Source organism: Drosophila busckii, chromosome X (genome assembly GCF_011750605.1).
Source record: "Drosophila busckii strain San Diego stock center, stock number 13000-0081.31 chromosome X, ASM1175060v1, whole genome shotgun sequence".
NCBI classification, from domain to species: domain Eukaryota; kingdom Metazoa; phylum Arthropoda; class Insecta; order Diptera; family Drosophilidae; genus Drosophila; species Drosophila busckii.
Window position 1 is genome coordinate 20,249,345 of NC_046608.1, and position 13,950 is coordinate 20,263,294.

Sequence of the window (13,950 nt, forward strand, 5' to 3'; positions counted from 1 at the left end):
TAGTTTAATTGAGCAATAATAGGAAATGCAAAAAAAAAACAACATTGTACAATATAGTTTAGTTTTTAGATAAGAGCATTCTGATGTTCTAAACGTTACATACATGTGTTTTAAGCTTTAAAACAAGGCTTGAACGCTCTACAAAAAGGAGGCTCGAATAATGTGTTTGAAAAGCTCGTTTAAAAGTTTAACGTTTAAGTCAGTGCTGCCAGATAACTTAATTTCAAGCAATGCTTAGCTGAAAAGTATCGAGTTAAAGCACTAGCTAGCTTGGTGGTAACTAGCTTTTTTTTTAATAAGGATCTAGCTTATGCGGGCGATCTACATCTGGCAACACTGGTGAGCACATTCTTTTTCTCAAGTTCGTCTTATTGTTAGCAAATTCATTTCGTGCAATATTAAAAAAGTGATGATAACAAGTGTGAAACAAAAATCTGGGAACGATAATGCTCAATTGTATGTATATCAATCAATCAATATATTAAGCAGTAGTTGTAAACACTTCACCACCCCGTCAAGTTCAATTTGCATGTTTCACGTTTATTTATATTTTTTAATTTTTGTCATTTCTCTTTGCTAATACAAATACTTGTGTTTTACTAATCCGACTGCAATGGGATTGGTTAAGAGACTGTCTGAGTTTCAGCAACTGGCTATTAAATAAATAATTAGCAATACTACAAATAACTAAAGCAAAATTAACAAACAAAACAAAACAAAAAAAAAAAAAAACAGCAGAGATTGAAGTAAAATTGATTTTGCTTGAAGCTTTGCTTTTCATAAACTAATTCTTGGGCGGCGGTCGCAGCGCCAAATTTGCCTCCAGATCCTTGACGCGCAGCAGCTTCTTGCCGTTGCCGTTACCACGTTTGCCACGCTTGCCCACAGCGCCGCTGCCGCCGGCCTCAGCTGAAGCAGCGCTGCCCGTGCTGCCTGCGTTGGCGCCCTGCAGTCTGGCACTCTTGTAGGTGTGCTGGTAGCCATAGCCCTCGGGATTGTTGTTGAACTTGGGACTGTAGCTGTCATAGTCCAGGCTGCTGGCAGCGGCTGCTAGTGAATGTGAGTGGGTTGGGGATTGCGAATGCCCATGATGTGCATGGGCCTGAGCATGCGCATGCTGATGAGCATGTGGCCTGGCATGGGACTTGGCATGTGCCAAGCGCAGCGATTGCTCCCAGCTATCACGCTCCTCCTCATACTTGCTAGAGAGCGGCTCCTTCTTGAGCACATACTGATATTGCGGCGTATAGGTTTCATCGCTATGCGATTCCTGACTGAGCGGCTGCTCCAAGCTGCTGCTGCTGCCGCCACTGTTGCCCGGCTCGGCAAAGTAGCCCGTATAGCCCTCCGACTTGAGTTTGTGGCGATAATCCAGAGCTGGTGCATGGCCATGCGCCTGGCGCAGCTTGTCCCCCTTGTAGGGCAGCGAGTTGATGTCGTGATAGATGTCCGAGTTGAAGTAGAGCTTGTGTGGCTTGTTAGTGGCACGTTCGCGCTCTTGCTGCTCCAGTTCCTCGCGCTCTGGCGTGCTCACGACATGCGACAAGTCGAACTCTTCAATGTTCTTCAGGGCGGCGCCATGATCAAAGTGCTCTGAGGTGGATTTTAGTGGCAGCGTATACGGCTTGCTCACCGTTTTCACTGTGGCCGTTTGCAATGGTGCACGCGTCTTAATTTTATAGATGAACTCCACATTGGGCGCCATTGAGTCCGCATTGATATCGGGCGCCTGGTAGGCGGTTTCTGTTTCCGACTGATAGCGTGGAGGCTTCTGCTTGGTGGCGGACGAGGAGGACGAAGAGGAGGAGGAGGAGGATAGGGAGGAAACGGGCACACGACTCTTGGGACGCAGTGTGCTGCTGCTAAAGCGCTGCTCCTGCTTCTGCTCCTCGCTGGCCAGCTTATAGTAGCTTTTGCCCACTGTGCTGGTGGCCAGCTCCTGCGGCGTGGTGATGATCTTGCCCTCTGCCTCCAGCTCCTTCATATACTTGATGACGGACTTTTCAATCTGCTTCATTATCTCCGCCTTGGGTATCTCCGTGGATGCCGAGACGCGCACCTTCTCCTCCGCCTCCTCCTCAATGTGGCGATATGGCTGTGGCTGCGACTGCGGCGCCGGCGGATAACTGTAGTACTTGGTGCGATACAAACGCTCTATATCCTGCCCTGCTCCTTGCTGCTGTTGCTGATGCTGCTGCTGCTGCTGATGCTGATGTAGCTGCTGTTGCTGGTCAGCTTCATAGATTTGATAGTTGCGTGGCAGCGACTCCTTCTCATAGACGGGCGCTGGTGCGGGCGCAGCTGAAGTGCTGGACACAGCCATTGCCTGCTCTGCTTGCAGCAGCAGCGCCTGCTGCTGTGCCAGCTGTGCCTGCAGCTCAGCCTGCATTTGCGCCTCCAGCAGCGCTGCCTGCGCCAACGCTTGCTGCTTCGACTGCTGCTTCGATTGTTGTTGCTGCGGTTGCTGCTTCTGTCTGCTGCCATAGGCCAGCTTCATAGCATTGGCCACATACTCTGCGGCGGTCTCTGCATCCTCCAACGTCTGCTCAGTGCTGCTGCTGCCGCTGGCGCCATAATAGACCGACTGCGGCGGCAGCGAGGAACTTTCATGCTCTGGACGTATTAGATTCAGTTCCACTTGTCCATAGCTAAAGTCTAAAAGAGAGAGGGACGGACAAAGAGCGAGATAGAGTTATATGTTTAATGCATTAATTACAAATCGGTTGCTTTACGGTACTTTACGCATTTGAATTTAATTTATTTATTTGCTAAACTATTGAATATTTTAGAGCTGCTCACCTGTTGCTGGCTCCTTGGCACGCGAGGCAGAGGAAGCGCCAGCACGACGGGGATAGGCACGCTCATGTCCATGTCCGTTGCTGCTGCGACTGGCGGCCAGAGCCAGCTGATCGGGCACAACGGCGGCGGCGGCGCGTTCGCTCGTATCCTCTACAGTTGACTTGCTGGCGGGGCGGCGACTGCCGCTGCGTGGCTGTGATTGTGCAGTGCTGTAAGACAATTGCAGCATAAGCTAAAAGAGAGAGAGAAAGGGAGGGAGGTAAAGTGAAAATAAAGTAGGAGTCGGCTATCAATTAATAGGGGAATTTAATTGCTTGAATGTCGTTCAGCGCCAATTGCTGGCCAAGTTGAGTCAATTGGCCATTTACACACACACACACACACATATACATGCACTTGTATATATTTCGTAATTAAACTAATTAAAGTTAAGCAATTTACTTTCGCTGCGCCTCTTTAGCAAACGTCCAACTATCTATGCTGCTGCTCTTTGATTGGCAAACAGCAACAAGTTCATTAACCCTCTCTCTTTCTCTCTCTCTCTTTCTTTTTCTCTGTCTCTAGCTCTCGATACATGAAATGCTTTTGGCACGCAACTTTGTTGTGGACTTAAAGCTGTTTGCTTTAGCTTGAGGATTGCTGCTGTTCGCGGTGCCTGGTGCCGCTGGCTGGATGGCACCCAAATCTGCATTAGCCCGACTTTAAGCGGAACTAAGAGCTGTGCCTAGCTAACAAGCTAATTTGTAATGTGATCTCGTTTGCCGACAGAGGGAGACAGCAGGCGAAAAGGCAAGTCGGTGAGTTAATGCATAATTTGTAACAGATTTCTATTGAATTTAATTTCATCTTGCTTTGTTTTGTAACAAAAACTTGAAGAAAATATCCGAAATGCCAGAATTTTGGGGCTTTTAAAATATTTAATTTAAAATATAGACTATTTGTTATTATAGGACATAACTTAATGTTATTTTCGGTTTTTTAAAAGTGGTTTGAATTTCATTTAGAATATGTATGTTTAAAATTTATTAGTAAAACTATGCTAATTGTATGATTAATATTAATACAACAATATATATAAAAAAATTATATAACAATATAATAAACTAAATAGTGTTATATTTATACTCAAGAAATAACTTAATATCGCAATAGCTTATAAATTATAGCTTATAAATTATCTAACTAATTGAATTTTTATCTAACTTAAAGATCACAAATATTTTTTTTTAAGAAATTGTAGGTTGATAGTTAGGATTTATACTTATTTTTGTCTCCATGTTAGTTAGTCACAAACTTTTTTTAGTTTTCTATTTGTAGTTGTTAGTTTTTACGCACTTTTTGTTTAACACACACACATACACAGCAAAAACACAAGAAAAAAATAATATGAAAGTAATCCTTGGGTGAATGCAACATTTGTTTTTCCTTTTGTTGTTGCTACTTACAATGAGCGCGGTTGCAAGCAGGCAGAGCCAACGCTGCGTAAACAGGCTCAGCGGGCGATTGCTGCTCCTTATGTTGAGGAGTTGCTGCTGCTGCTGTTTAGGATAACGTAAACGCGTTGCCATAGCAAAGATCATGACGCGACTGTGACTGGATTTGAATTGTTTGCGGCAAGCTGGCGTGCCGCGGCTTTTATAATGAAGCGGCCGTTGCAGCGGAAAATTTATGCGAATGCACAAGCAAAAGCAGAAAATGTGCAGCAGCAAAAGATGCCAAGCGAACAGTTAGATAGAGACAGAGACAGACAGCGAAAAAGAAAGAGAGAGAGTAAAGGGGGGTGTGTGTGTGGAGACATTCGCTTTTAATGCAACAGTAGCTAACTGTTGTGTACATTCAAATTTGTAATGCGGTGCGTATGCGTGATAAGTGCAGCGCTATCATAATGCCCAATATCACGTATACGCCGCGCATGACGCCGCCGTCTAGAGCAGGCGCCGCACAAACGGCAAAAGCAGCAATTGCAACAACAATAGCAATTTGGTTTTTTGTTTGCGGCAGAAATCAAATGTCAAACGTTCAACTGGTTTCAGTTTGAGTCTCAGTTTCGATTTCGTTTTGGCCAATTAAGCCATAAACTTGCACCACACACACACACACATACACACACATTAAATATACACATTGCTGTTTAGAGAAATGCAGTTCAATGAATTTGCAGTTAAAGCAGGCAATAAACCAAATAAATTAAGCAATAAGCTGCGACAAATACTGTGAATGTGTGAAGTCTTGAATTAATCGCGCTTCCTCGCAACAACTTCCTTGCCCGCGCATTTCCTACTTATTTGCATAAAATTTGTAAATAATTTACGATTTGACATAAAGCCAAGCTAAATACATTTGATATGCTAAAGTAATTAATAATGTATGTAAATTAGTTTTTTTACAATTTATATTTTATTTGCATTGATTTCATAAAATAAATGTTAGCAGTTCAAGAGTTTAAAATGCAATCGCTATCGATAGCTTTTAGCGACGGTTCAGAGGATAAAGTGCAATTCAGTGTTGTTAATCTTGGATAAAGCTAAGAGTTCCGATAGCTGCGAACGATGGTTCAAAGAATAAATAGGATATCAGTGCTGTGAATTTTAGCTAAAATCAAGCCAAATTCAATTATCAATGCCAAAGTAATTAATAATACATATTTTGGCAGCAACAATTAATACAAAATTTAGTTTTAACAATCTCTACTTTATATCCATTTAATCAACATTAATGTAAACAGTTCAGAAGTTGAACCTTATCCAAAGCTCAAAGAACGAACTTGATGTTAGAGCTGGTCACATTAAAATGAAAAACAAGCACATGGCAGGCAAATACAAATTAAAATAAGGAGTCTACAATATTTTGCAGTTGTCAAGTATGTAATATTATTATTTATTTATTGCCGAATGGCAATGAGCATTTTAGTTTAATATGTATATTAGTATTTAGTAGCTTAAGTTATAAGTCTATGTCTATGCATGTTGAAAAGAAAGTACAGGTACTGAAGAGTTGGGATATTATCTGAGCATCAAAAGACTTTGTTGACCAGATTGTAAAATTCCTAATGAAGCACTCCCAGAGCTGAGATCAGCTGCTGGCTGTTGGCGTTTGCCCAGTCCAACGACCACGAAAAACCAAAGCTAAGTGAACAAACAAAGCGAACGCACGGCTGGACAATACTATCGTTGCTGTTGCTGCTGCTGTTGTTGTTGTTGTTGTTAGTATTTTGAACAACTCTCTTTGCTATGTGCTTTGGGGCTTTTGGCGCTTTAGTCACTTCATGGCCACTGATTAAGTGCATAGTAATTAGCGTAGAGAAATGAGCTAGCTGCTCACACAATTTATGATGATATTTATCAGGCAGCGGACAGCTGTAAAGTCTATCCTCCTTTCTCCGCCCCACGCCCCGCGCCGCTTGCCAAACGATTTGGGCTCTTGGCCAAAAGCGATTTCAATTTTGATAGTTTTGCCAGTTGGTTAATTAAAACGCCCACAGTATGTGATGAAGTTCAAAGAGCTCAGCTCAGTTAAGTTCACATGGCGTATGATTTATATTCTTAAGTACCACATTAAGCCGAGCACTTGCCACACTTTGAGGCGCTAATAGGCAATAAGCACGGCGCGTAGCGTCGTTGTCTTTCCCAAAACAATCAACAGCAGCATGCATAACAATAATAACAACAAACACAACAACAACAGCAACAACAATAACTATAACTATTAAAACTGGCCCGCTTGAGAGCCTGCCACATGTGAAGATCAACAACCTTGCCAATGCTATCTCTATCTCCCTCTGTCTCTGTGTGTGTATGTATGTGTGCCAGCCACAATACAGCGCTTCAACGTCGAGCACAGTGGTTCCACAATAGCCCAAAACCTGCAATTGAATAAATTATTATTTGCAATTTCTTTTTTGTAGAAATCAATTAACTTGAGTTCTTTGTTCTAAAATAAAAAACCAGTATACTGCTATTTTTTAGTATTAAGATACTTAAGATTTAATTAACTCTTGCTAGCTCTTTTGCATAACTTTTTATATGAGAACTACAATTTAATTGTATTTAAATATATATTGCTTAACATTATTATTTACTTACAGTTTTAAACACTTCGCCATTAGCTTTTGCGTCACTGTGCACACTTGCAACGCTTGGACAATGCTGGAAAATGTTACGTTTTGTGTATCGGCCCCATCGCTTAAATTATTAATTTGTTGTTTAGCTGGCAAATAAGCGAAATACTAACAATTGTTTCTGTTTTATGTGTCTATTGTTAGGACAGCTCATTTAGATCATAACCAGCTTGATGGTCTTGGCAACCTCTGGGGCGCGGAAGCATTTGCAGCTTTTGACAATTGCAATGGAATGGAAAGCGAAGCTAAAGCCGGACCGGAGGGCGGAGATGGACGTAGGCGCATTAACAGAGGGCGTTGGCAATAATTTTGGCTGCTTGCCCGAAACTGAAGCTGAGAGCACGTGACCACAATGGGCAAGCACTAGAAACTTTCGGTTTCAATGGACTTGGCAGCCACCATCAACTCCAACTCAACTGTTTGCATCTGTGAATTGGCAATCTGGAGGTGTGCGGAAGTTTTCTAGTATTCATTTCTACTTGGCTTGTGGCAGCCATGTGTCTATGTGTGTGTGTGTGCCACATAATATGCAGCCACTGCCGCATTTAAATTGAAATAATTATAGAAATAGTTTGGCACAATTTACGTTGTGTTGGCCATTGCGGCATGCTGTTTATGCTAATTTCGATTGCTTGCATAAAAACACATTTAAATGTTGTGCCACAACGCGCTGCTTGCAACAGCAATTGGTTTTGCTGCCACCGATTTCCATGTGTGAAAGTAAACACTTCAGCTAAATCATCAAATTGCTGATTAAATAATAATAAATGCAATCCCTTACGCTTAGATAAAGAGCTATTGAATATTATATTAGCTATTTAATTTACAGTCTACTTTCTGTGCAGGACCGTCTTTGGCTGTATTCTGGTCAGTTAAAAAGTTAACTTAAATATCAAAATCCTTACGCCAGCAGCTAGCACCTGTGTGTGTGTATCTGTATCCTTTGAGGGACTAATTGCACCAATTGAAGCGTATTCGCAGGTAAAAACATTCTTGCAGCTTACTTACAGTGTCTAATATTTTTTGCTGGCTAATGAGAATGTCCTTTGGCATGTGAGTAGTGCATATCAATATGCGTGACAAATACTAATCAAACAATTTTATTGCTTACAGAAGCTGATTGAGTGGCAATTTATGTATGCAGAATATAGACTGAATCCTTATAGTCCTTTGAAGAATTCGTTTAACATTGATGCCGATTGATGCTGCTTTTAAATGACCAAAGGACATTCGAAACGCTGCTGCAGCTTTTAAGCAAATCAAGTTTTACATTATTTTTAGCGTTTACAAAATCCTGTTTTTCTCGCAATTAACACGCACGATTGAAAATGTCCTTTAGTATATTAATAATGTTCCATAAGACCTATTAAAATATTCCTTTAAAATATACACACTCTCTATTATTTCATGTTGTTGTACATTGTTGTTGGTCTTCTCTTTTGTTGTAGTAGTTTGCCAGCTTGCCGGCAATTTTCTTGTGACACCAGGCGAACAGAAGTCAACAGAAAGCAACTGCACGAAATGCACTAGCCAAGACACGAACCCCGGTGCAATAAGTGTGAGCAGAGACAGCAACCAAAAGCAATGCGCTCCAGAACGCCAGCCCTGCACTTGTGCAGCTAAAAGTATGCTACAACTTTACAGCTGCTTTGCAAGGGCCACTCCTGCAATAAAATTGACCATATCTTGGCCAAATCCTGCCGCATTTTCAAAAATTTTCATTTGCGACACTCACAGGACGAAACTCTATCGATCTGCATCAAAAGAATGTGGGGTCATCTAATTGTCCATTAACTTAGAAAATTTTCGCCTCAGGGCGCGAGGAAAGTGGCCAAATACACAAAATCCTTGTTTTCTCCGGAACTACAAGGACGATCCGGATGTCCTTTGAAAGATGAATGGCCTCTTTAAAGAGGAATCTGATGACATAAGTTTTCGAGTTTCCTATCTCTTGGCATGGTTCGGAGATATACAACCTATTCTGTAATAAAATGGCCGAAAAAGAGCTGTTTTCTCCGCTCCACTGAAGGACTTTCGTCCTTTGAGTTATATATTCTGAAAGCTCTCCATGAGCACTACCTGGACACCAAAGGACATCATGGAAGTCCTTACAGTTTCCAAGGAAAAGGACATTTTGTGTTTTTGGGCCACTTTTTGCGACCTACCCCCTGTAAATTTTTTCAAAAAATTTTATAGTGCAATCCTGGATATCCTGGTATGCAGTTCGATAGATTCGATGCCCAGGAGCTCGAAAATGCATGTCCTTTTTGAATTGGAAGGATAACTAAGGAGCAGAAGCCAAAAAAGACTGCTTTGCAAAAGCATTGGGGCCATACAAAATGTAAACAAAAAAGACTTAAGCAACGAACTTGCTGGCAAATTTGTTTATTTCATAATTACATTTATAATTTTATCTTTATTATGTATAGAAATACTTGCCTGAATTTCTCCTTAATGCATAATCCTACCTTTTTCTATATTTAGCTCCATCGATAACTGGGCATTGTGCAACTTGCCAGGACCACAGCAGTACACTTCCCCAGATTCGTCGTCGTCAGCATCCTGCGGCGGCTACATCTTCTGTGTTTAGTTGGCGGCAAACAACTGAACTTTAGTAGAGAATCAAATGGGAGGAGCGACACTTACTGCAAGTGCTACCTGCTCAGCTGGCGCAGACGCTTGCGTGGACTTGCGCCTCTTAAAATCCTTGAGCTTAAGTTGAATCTTCTGCTTCGTCCGAGCAGCGCTAAAGAGCGCCCTGAGCAAGCCTGCTCTAGTTGTTTGTAATGCTCATGTTGCTGTTGTCATTGTTGACAGCAGTGGCATCCGTACCCAGAAAAAGTGTTAATATGTGTGTGGGCGCAGGCAGAATGCATCTTCGATAAACAACGCCTGGCAAAACCTACAAAATATAGATTAATACTGTCCTTTTAATTCGCATTAAGTAAAAGCACGTGGCCGCAGCAGCAAGAAAAGAACTAAATAGTTCTTAAGAGCGAACATGCACGCACATGCAACTCTGCAGATCGCTAAGCTTCAACCAAAGCTCAAACCATTATGAAGTTTTAATAGCACTGCTCTGAGCATATTAGAAGTCAAAAGAACAGCGAGCTTGCACATGCATATGCAAGTCTGAAAATCGCTAAGCTTTAACCAAAGCTCAAACCATTATACAGTTTGCGTAGCACTGATTGTTGGTAAATGATAAATCATTCATAACATTATGTTAACAAACTGCACTCTCCCTTTGCAATTTGCTCTTGCTCTCACACCATCACTCTCTTTCGCATGCGCGCCAACTTTAAATTCCAATGCATTTAAAACTGAAATAGGCAATAAATAATTTTATATTGTTAATGTTGTTGGTAAGCAAACAAGAATTAAGGAAAGAAATTGTTTTTGCAATTTGATAGAGTTGATTATTACTTATTAATTGACTTCACTTACCAAAGGACAAACAGGATTTAAGTTTGAAAAATCTCTTGGCAAGAACTCAGATCCTGGCGCATTTAGAAAAAATTTGGCTTTAGTTGGGCACCTGCAAAGGACTCCATAGAAAAATATTTACCTAATGCGGCAACATTATTAATTCCCAAACTGTTTACGCACCAAAATTGACGAATCAGGGGCGTAATAATAATTTATTTATAACTACTTCTATACGTATGTATGTGTGTGTTTCACAGATAAGAGCATTCTGCCCTGCTCTAGTTGATGTGACTATCTTATCTGTAGGATATACCCTTGAATAACTGATATAGTGAAAATTAAGATAAAGCCACAAATTGTTACTTAATTGTTTGCTTATTAGTCAGCATTGAGCAATGCTCTAAAGATATGTATGCATGTATGTATATATGTGTGTAGCTTTGCGCTCTCATTAAGCAGTTTAGTTAGTCATTAAAGATTTTTTAGAGCAATACTGCTTCGTTTTGTGGCTACAGTTTGGCAACTTTTTACTGGGGTCATCTGGTCATTATTGTTGGCGGCTGCTGTTGCAATACCAAAAATATTTTGATTACGTTACTCAGGCACACACACACATGCTTTTATTGATAATGATAGCAGTGATAAATGTGCATGTATTTGCGTCTGTGTGTGTGTGTCTGGAACCTGTGCGCTGCTTGCAACAATCGCTGCTCAGAGTGTTAATAGAGCGTGCTTAAAAAAGTCACACTGCCATAGGTCATAAAACATTATTTTTATTTTGTGACATATATTTATATTTAGTAAACGCTCGAAAATTTTAAATACGCAAAAATTTTAACGGAATATTGCAGCATTTTCTATTGTGTTTTGAATTAAAGGTTGAGGTATGAGATTACAGTGAATAAATAAAATGGCAATTGCTTTGGCAGCGAGTGTTTACTGTAGCTACATACGTGTATTAAATAGGGACGCCCCATATAAAAACGCAGTCAAATCTGAAACGCACACATAGACACATGCGAATGCGTATTTTATATAGTCTGTGTGTGCGTAAAGTTTTGTGCTCGTGTATGTGAATACAAAGAAAATTCTTAATCATTTGAACATAATAATTTATATCTGTTATTTCGTTTGTGGTTCTCTTTTTTTGGCGTATTTAGTTTGTTGAGTAGCGCTGCACACGTAACAAGGCGAAGTTTATAATTTGTAATTTTTTTTCTTAGCAGCGTGGCACGGTTAACGATAGATTTAAAGTTTTAAATGTTCAAGTATGTCGCTCAATAGAACAGCTGATAATGCAAGTCAACAACAACAACCACCACAACAATTGAAATCGACAACAATTGTCAAGTATGAAAAATCATCATGTCTATTTTGCAATGAATGGTTCGATGCGCAAACATTTACCGTAAGTGCTAATAGAAAACAGGATACGTTTACTAAGTTGTAAAACAAGTTTTGTTATAAAATTTAATAATTGTCCAGCGGGACAGATCGTGAATAAAGAAAGATTATAAAAAAAAAAGTTATAAATAGATCCAATGCTATTAGCCAAGACACACAAACTTTGATTTGGTGAATAAAACGTAAGGGAATTTGTTTTTTTTTTTTTTGCCTGTGTTCGGTACTTAGCCTTGACAACTTGTCGTAGGAAATAACGCGTAAATGATCCTAGACACTAAGCCAAGACAACAACCTGTGCTGTGGTGAAAATTATCTTCAAATTCTAACCGCTTCCATTTAACCATACACAGGAACACTTGATTCACTGTGGTCAAGTGCTGGAAGAGTGCCCCAATAGCTGCCACGTGTTTATACCACGCATACGCATGCGTTCACACCTGAAGGAGTGTCCACGCAGCAAGCAGTCGCAACAACAACAGCAGTCGCAACGCTTGAGTGTGAGCATGGAGCGTTTGGATCAGCATTCAGATCATCGTGTGCCGGTGTTGGAGCAGGATGTATCCACCATACGCTCAGTCTTGAATGAGGAAATACGACAACGTTTGCACTTGATAACCGATGTGGGCAACATACGCAAACAGAATCAAGTGGTGGAGGACTGGACACGTGAAACAGACCATAATTTGTTGGAGCTAAGAAAACAATTGGACATAGAGTCAGCGCAACGTGCTTTTGCCATTGAACAGAACCAAGCGGATTTTCAATATTGCTGCAATCTCACGCAATCTTTGAAGGAGCAGGTGAACATTAAGCTGGATGAGCTGCAACAGCATATAAATCAACTCTCCGCCGACGTTAGCTATCATCAGAATCAGCTCAATGATAATATTATAAAGCTGGAGGAAATTGTTTTTGAAAATGAACGTTTAAATAGGTAAGTGTGTTGGCTAACAGTTTAAATTGTGCTGCAAATTAAACTGTATCGCCCTTTTAGAGATAAATTTGTGCAAATCGAACAATTTCTGCAAGAGATCAACGAGGACTTGAAAACCAAACTGGGCAGCGGTGATTTTGCTACCTCAAAGCAAGCTACACTCGATTATGAAGTTAAGAACGTCAAAAGTATTTTACTCGAAACTGAGGAACGCTGCGATAAGCTTTCCAATATTGTAGAGAACTTGGATAAGACTATGCATCAGACTATGCAAAATATTGCAGATATTGAGAATCAATTGGCCATGCAGCAGCGCATATCAAGCGTACAGAATATTCGAGGTAGGTAAAAATAAATAATTTTTTTACTACTTGCTAAACGAATGTTTAACATTTAAGGGCACTTGATATGGCGCATCAAGGACTACTCGAAGAAGCTAGAAGAAGCCAAGCAATACGATTCTATACTGCATAGCGCCATGTTCTCCAACAAAGCCTATGGCTATGCATTGCGTGTAAGTTTAGTTTAGTTTAGTTTAGTTCATACAAAATGTTTATGGTTTACAACTTGCTACAAACAGCTGGATATATATCTAAATGGAAAGGGCACCTGGAAGGGACGCAACCTGATTGCTTGTCTGAATGTTTTGTCCGGCGAATACGACCCACTTTTGCCATGGCCATGTCGCCTGCAGGCTGAGATTATAATACGCGATCAGAGTGGCATTGAGCAGGATGCGCAGGACTACGTAAAGATCATACAAGTGCGCAAAAAGAGCGATGATTACATACAAAGCAATCAATACTTTCATATACCTCACAGAGTTATAACTAGTCGTAATTATTTGCGAAACGATTCGCTCTATGTGGAAGTTAAAGTAATAAAGTGAAATACATTTTTACGTGTTTAGCTTTATTAACATCCATATATATATATATGTATATAAGTATTTATATTTAAAAATACGAGCAAGGTAAAATAGTTTAGTGTTTCGTCAACAAGCTTGCATTAAAATTTGTTTCAATAGTATAAAATATATGTATGTATAGTTATACAAAATTTAAAATTGTTTGTCTTTTGTTTAAATGCTGTTGGAAATTTGAGGCACAGTTGAGAATGGTTTCGTTTGCTTAAAAGTAAATTGCACTGGGTTTATTTCTGTAGTTAGATTTGTCAACAATACACTTACGAATAATTATAGCTTGTAATTAAAAAAAAAAAATAGGTAATTATAAAAAACCACATTTAAAATACATAAGAAATACAA

At 40.2% G+C, this 13,950-nt stretch overlaps 2 protein-coding genes and 1 long non-coding RNA gene across 3 annotated transcripts; 2 read left to right on the top strand and 1 right to left on the bottom strand.

The window, feature by feature from the left end:
• Positions 1-784: 784 nt before the first annotated feature.
• On the bottom strand, positions 785-4,392 carry LOC108605096. The gene is made up of 3 exons (XM_017994661.1): positions 4,245-4,392; positions 2,800-3,031; positions 785-2,655 (listed from the first exon to the last, which is right to left on the bottom strand). The coding sequence occupies exons 1-3, from the start codon at positions 4,377-4,379 to the stop codon at positions 785-787; spliced, it is 2,238 nt and encodes a 745-aa protein (XP_017850150.1). The 5' UTR covers positions 4,380-4,392.
• A 1,182-nt stretch (positions 4,393-5,574) lies between these two features.
• LOC108607183 lies at positions 5,575-8,271 on the top strand. The gene is made up of 3 exons (XR_001915486.1): positions 5,575-5,659; positions 6,884-7,969; positions 8,030-8,271. It is a non-coding gene; the product is annotated as an uncharacterized LOC108607183 (long non-coding RNA).
• Positions 8,272-11,510: 3,239 nt separating this feature from the next.
• Positions 11,511-13,874, top strand: LOC108606592 (TNF receptor-associated factor 5). Its single transcript, XM_017996838.2, has 5 exons — positions 11,511-11,753; positions 12,100-12,683; positions 12,744-13,024; positions 13,082-13,197; positions 13,264-13,874. Exons 1-5 carry the CDS (start codon positions 11,616-11,618, stop codon positions 13,570-13,572), a joined length of 1,428 nt encoding a protein of 475 aa, XP_017852327.1. The 5' UTR covers positions 11,511-11,615; the 3' UTR covers positions 13,573-13,874.
• The last annotated feature ends 76 nt before the right edge of the window (positions 13,875-13,950 follow it).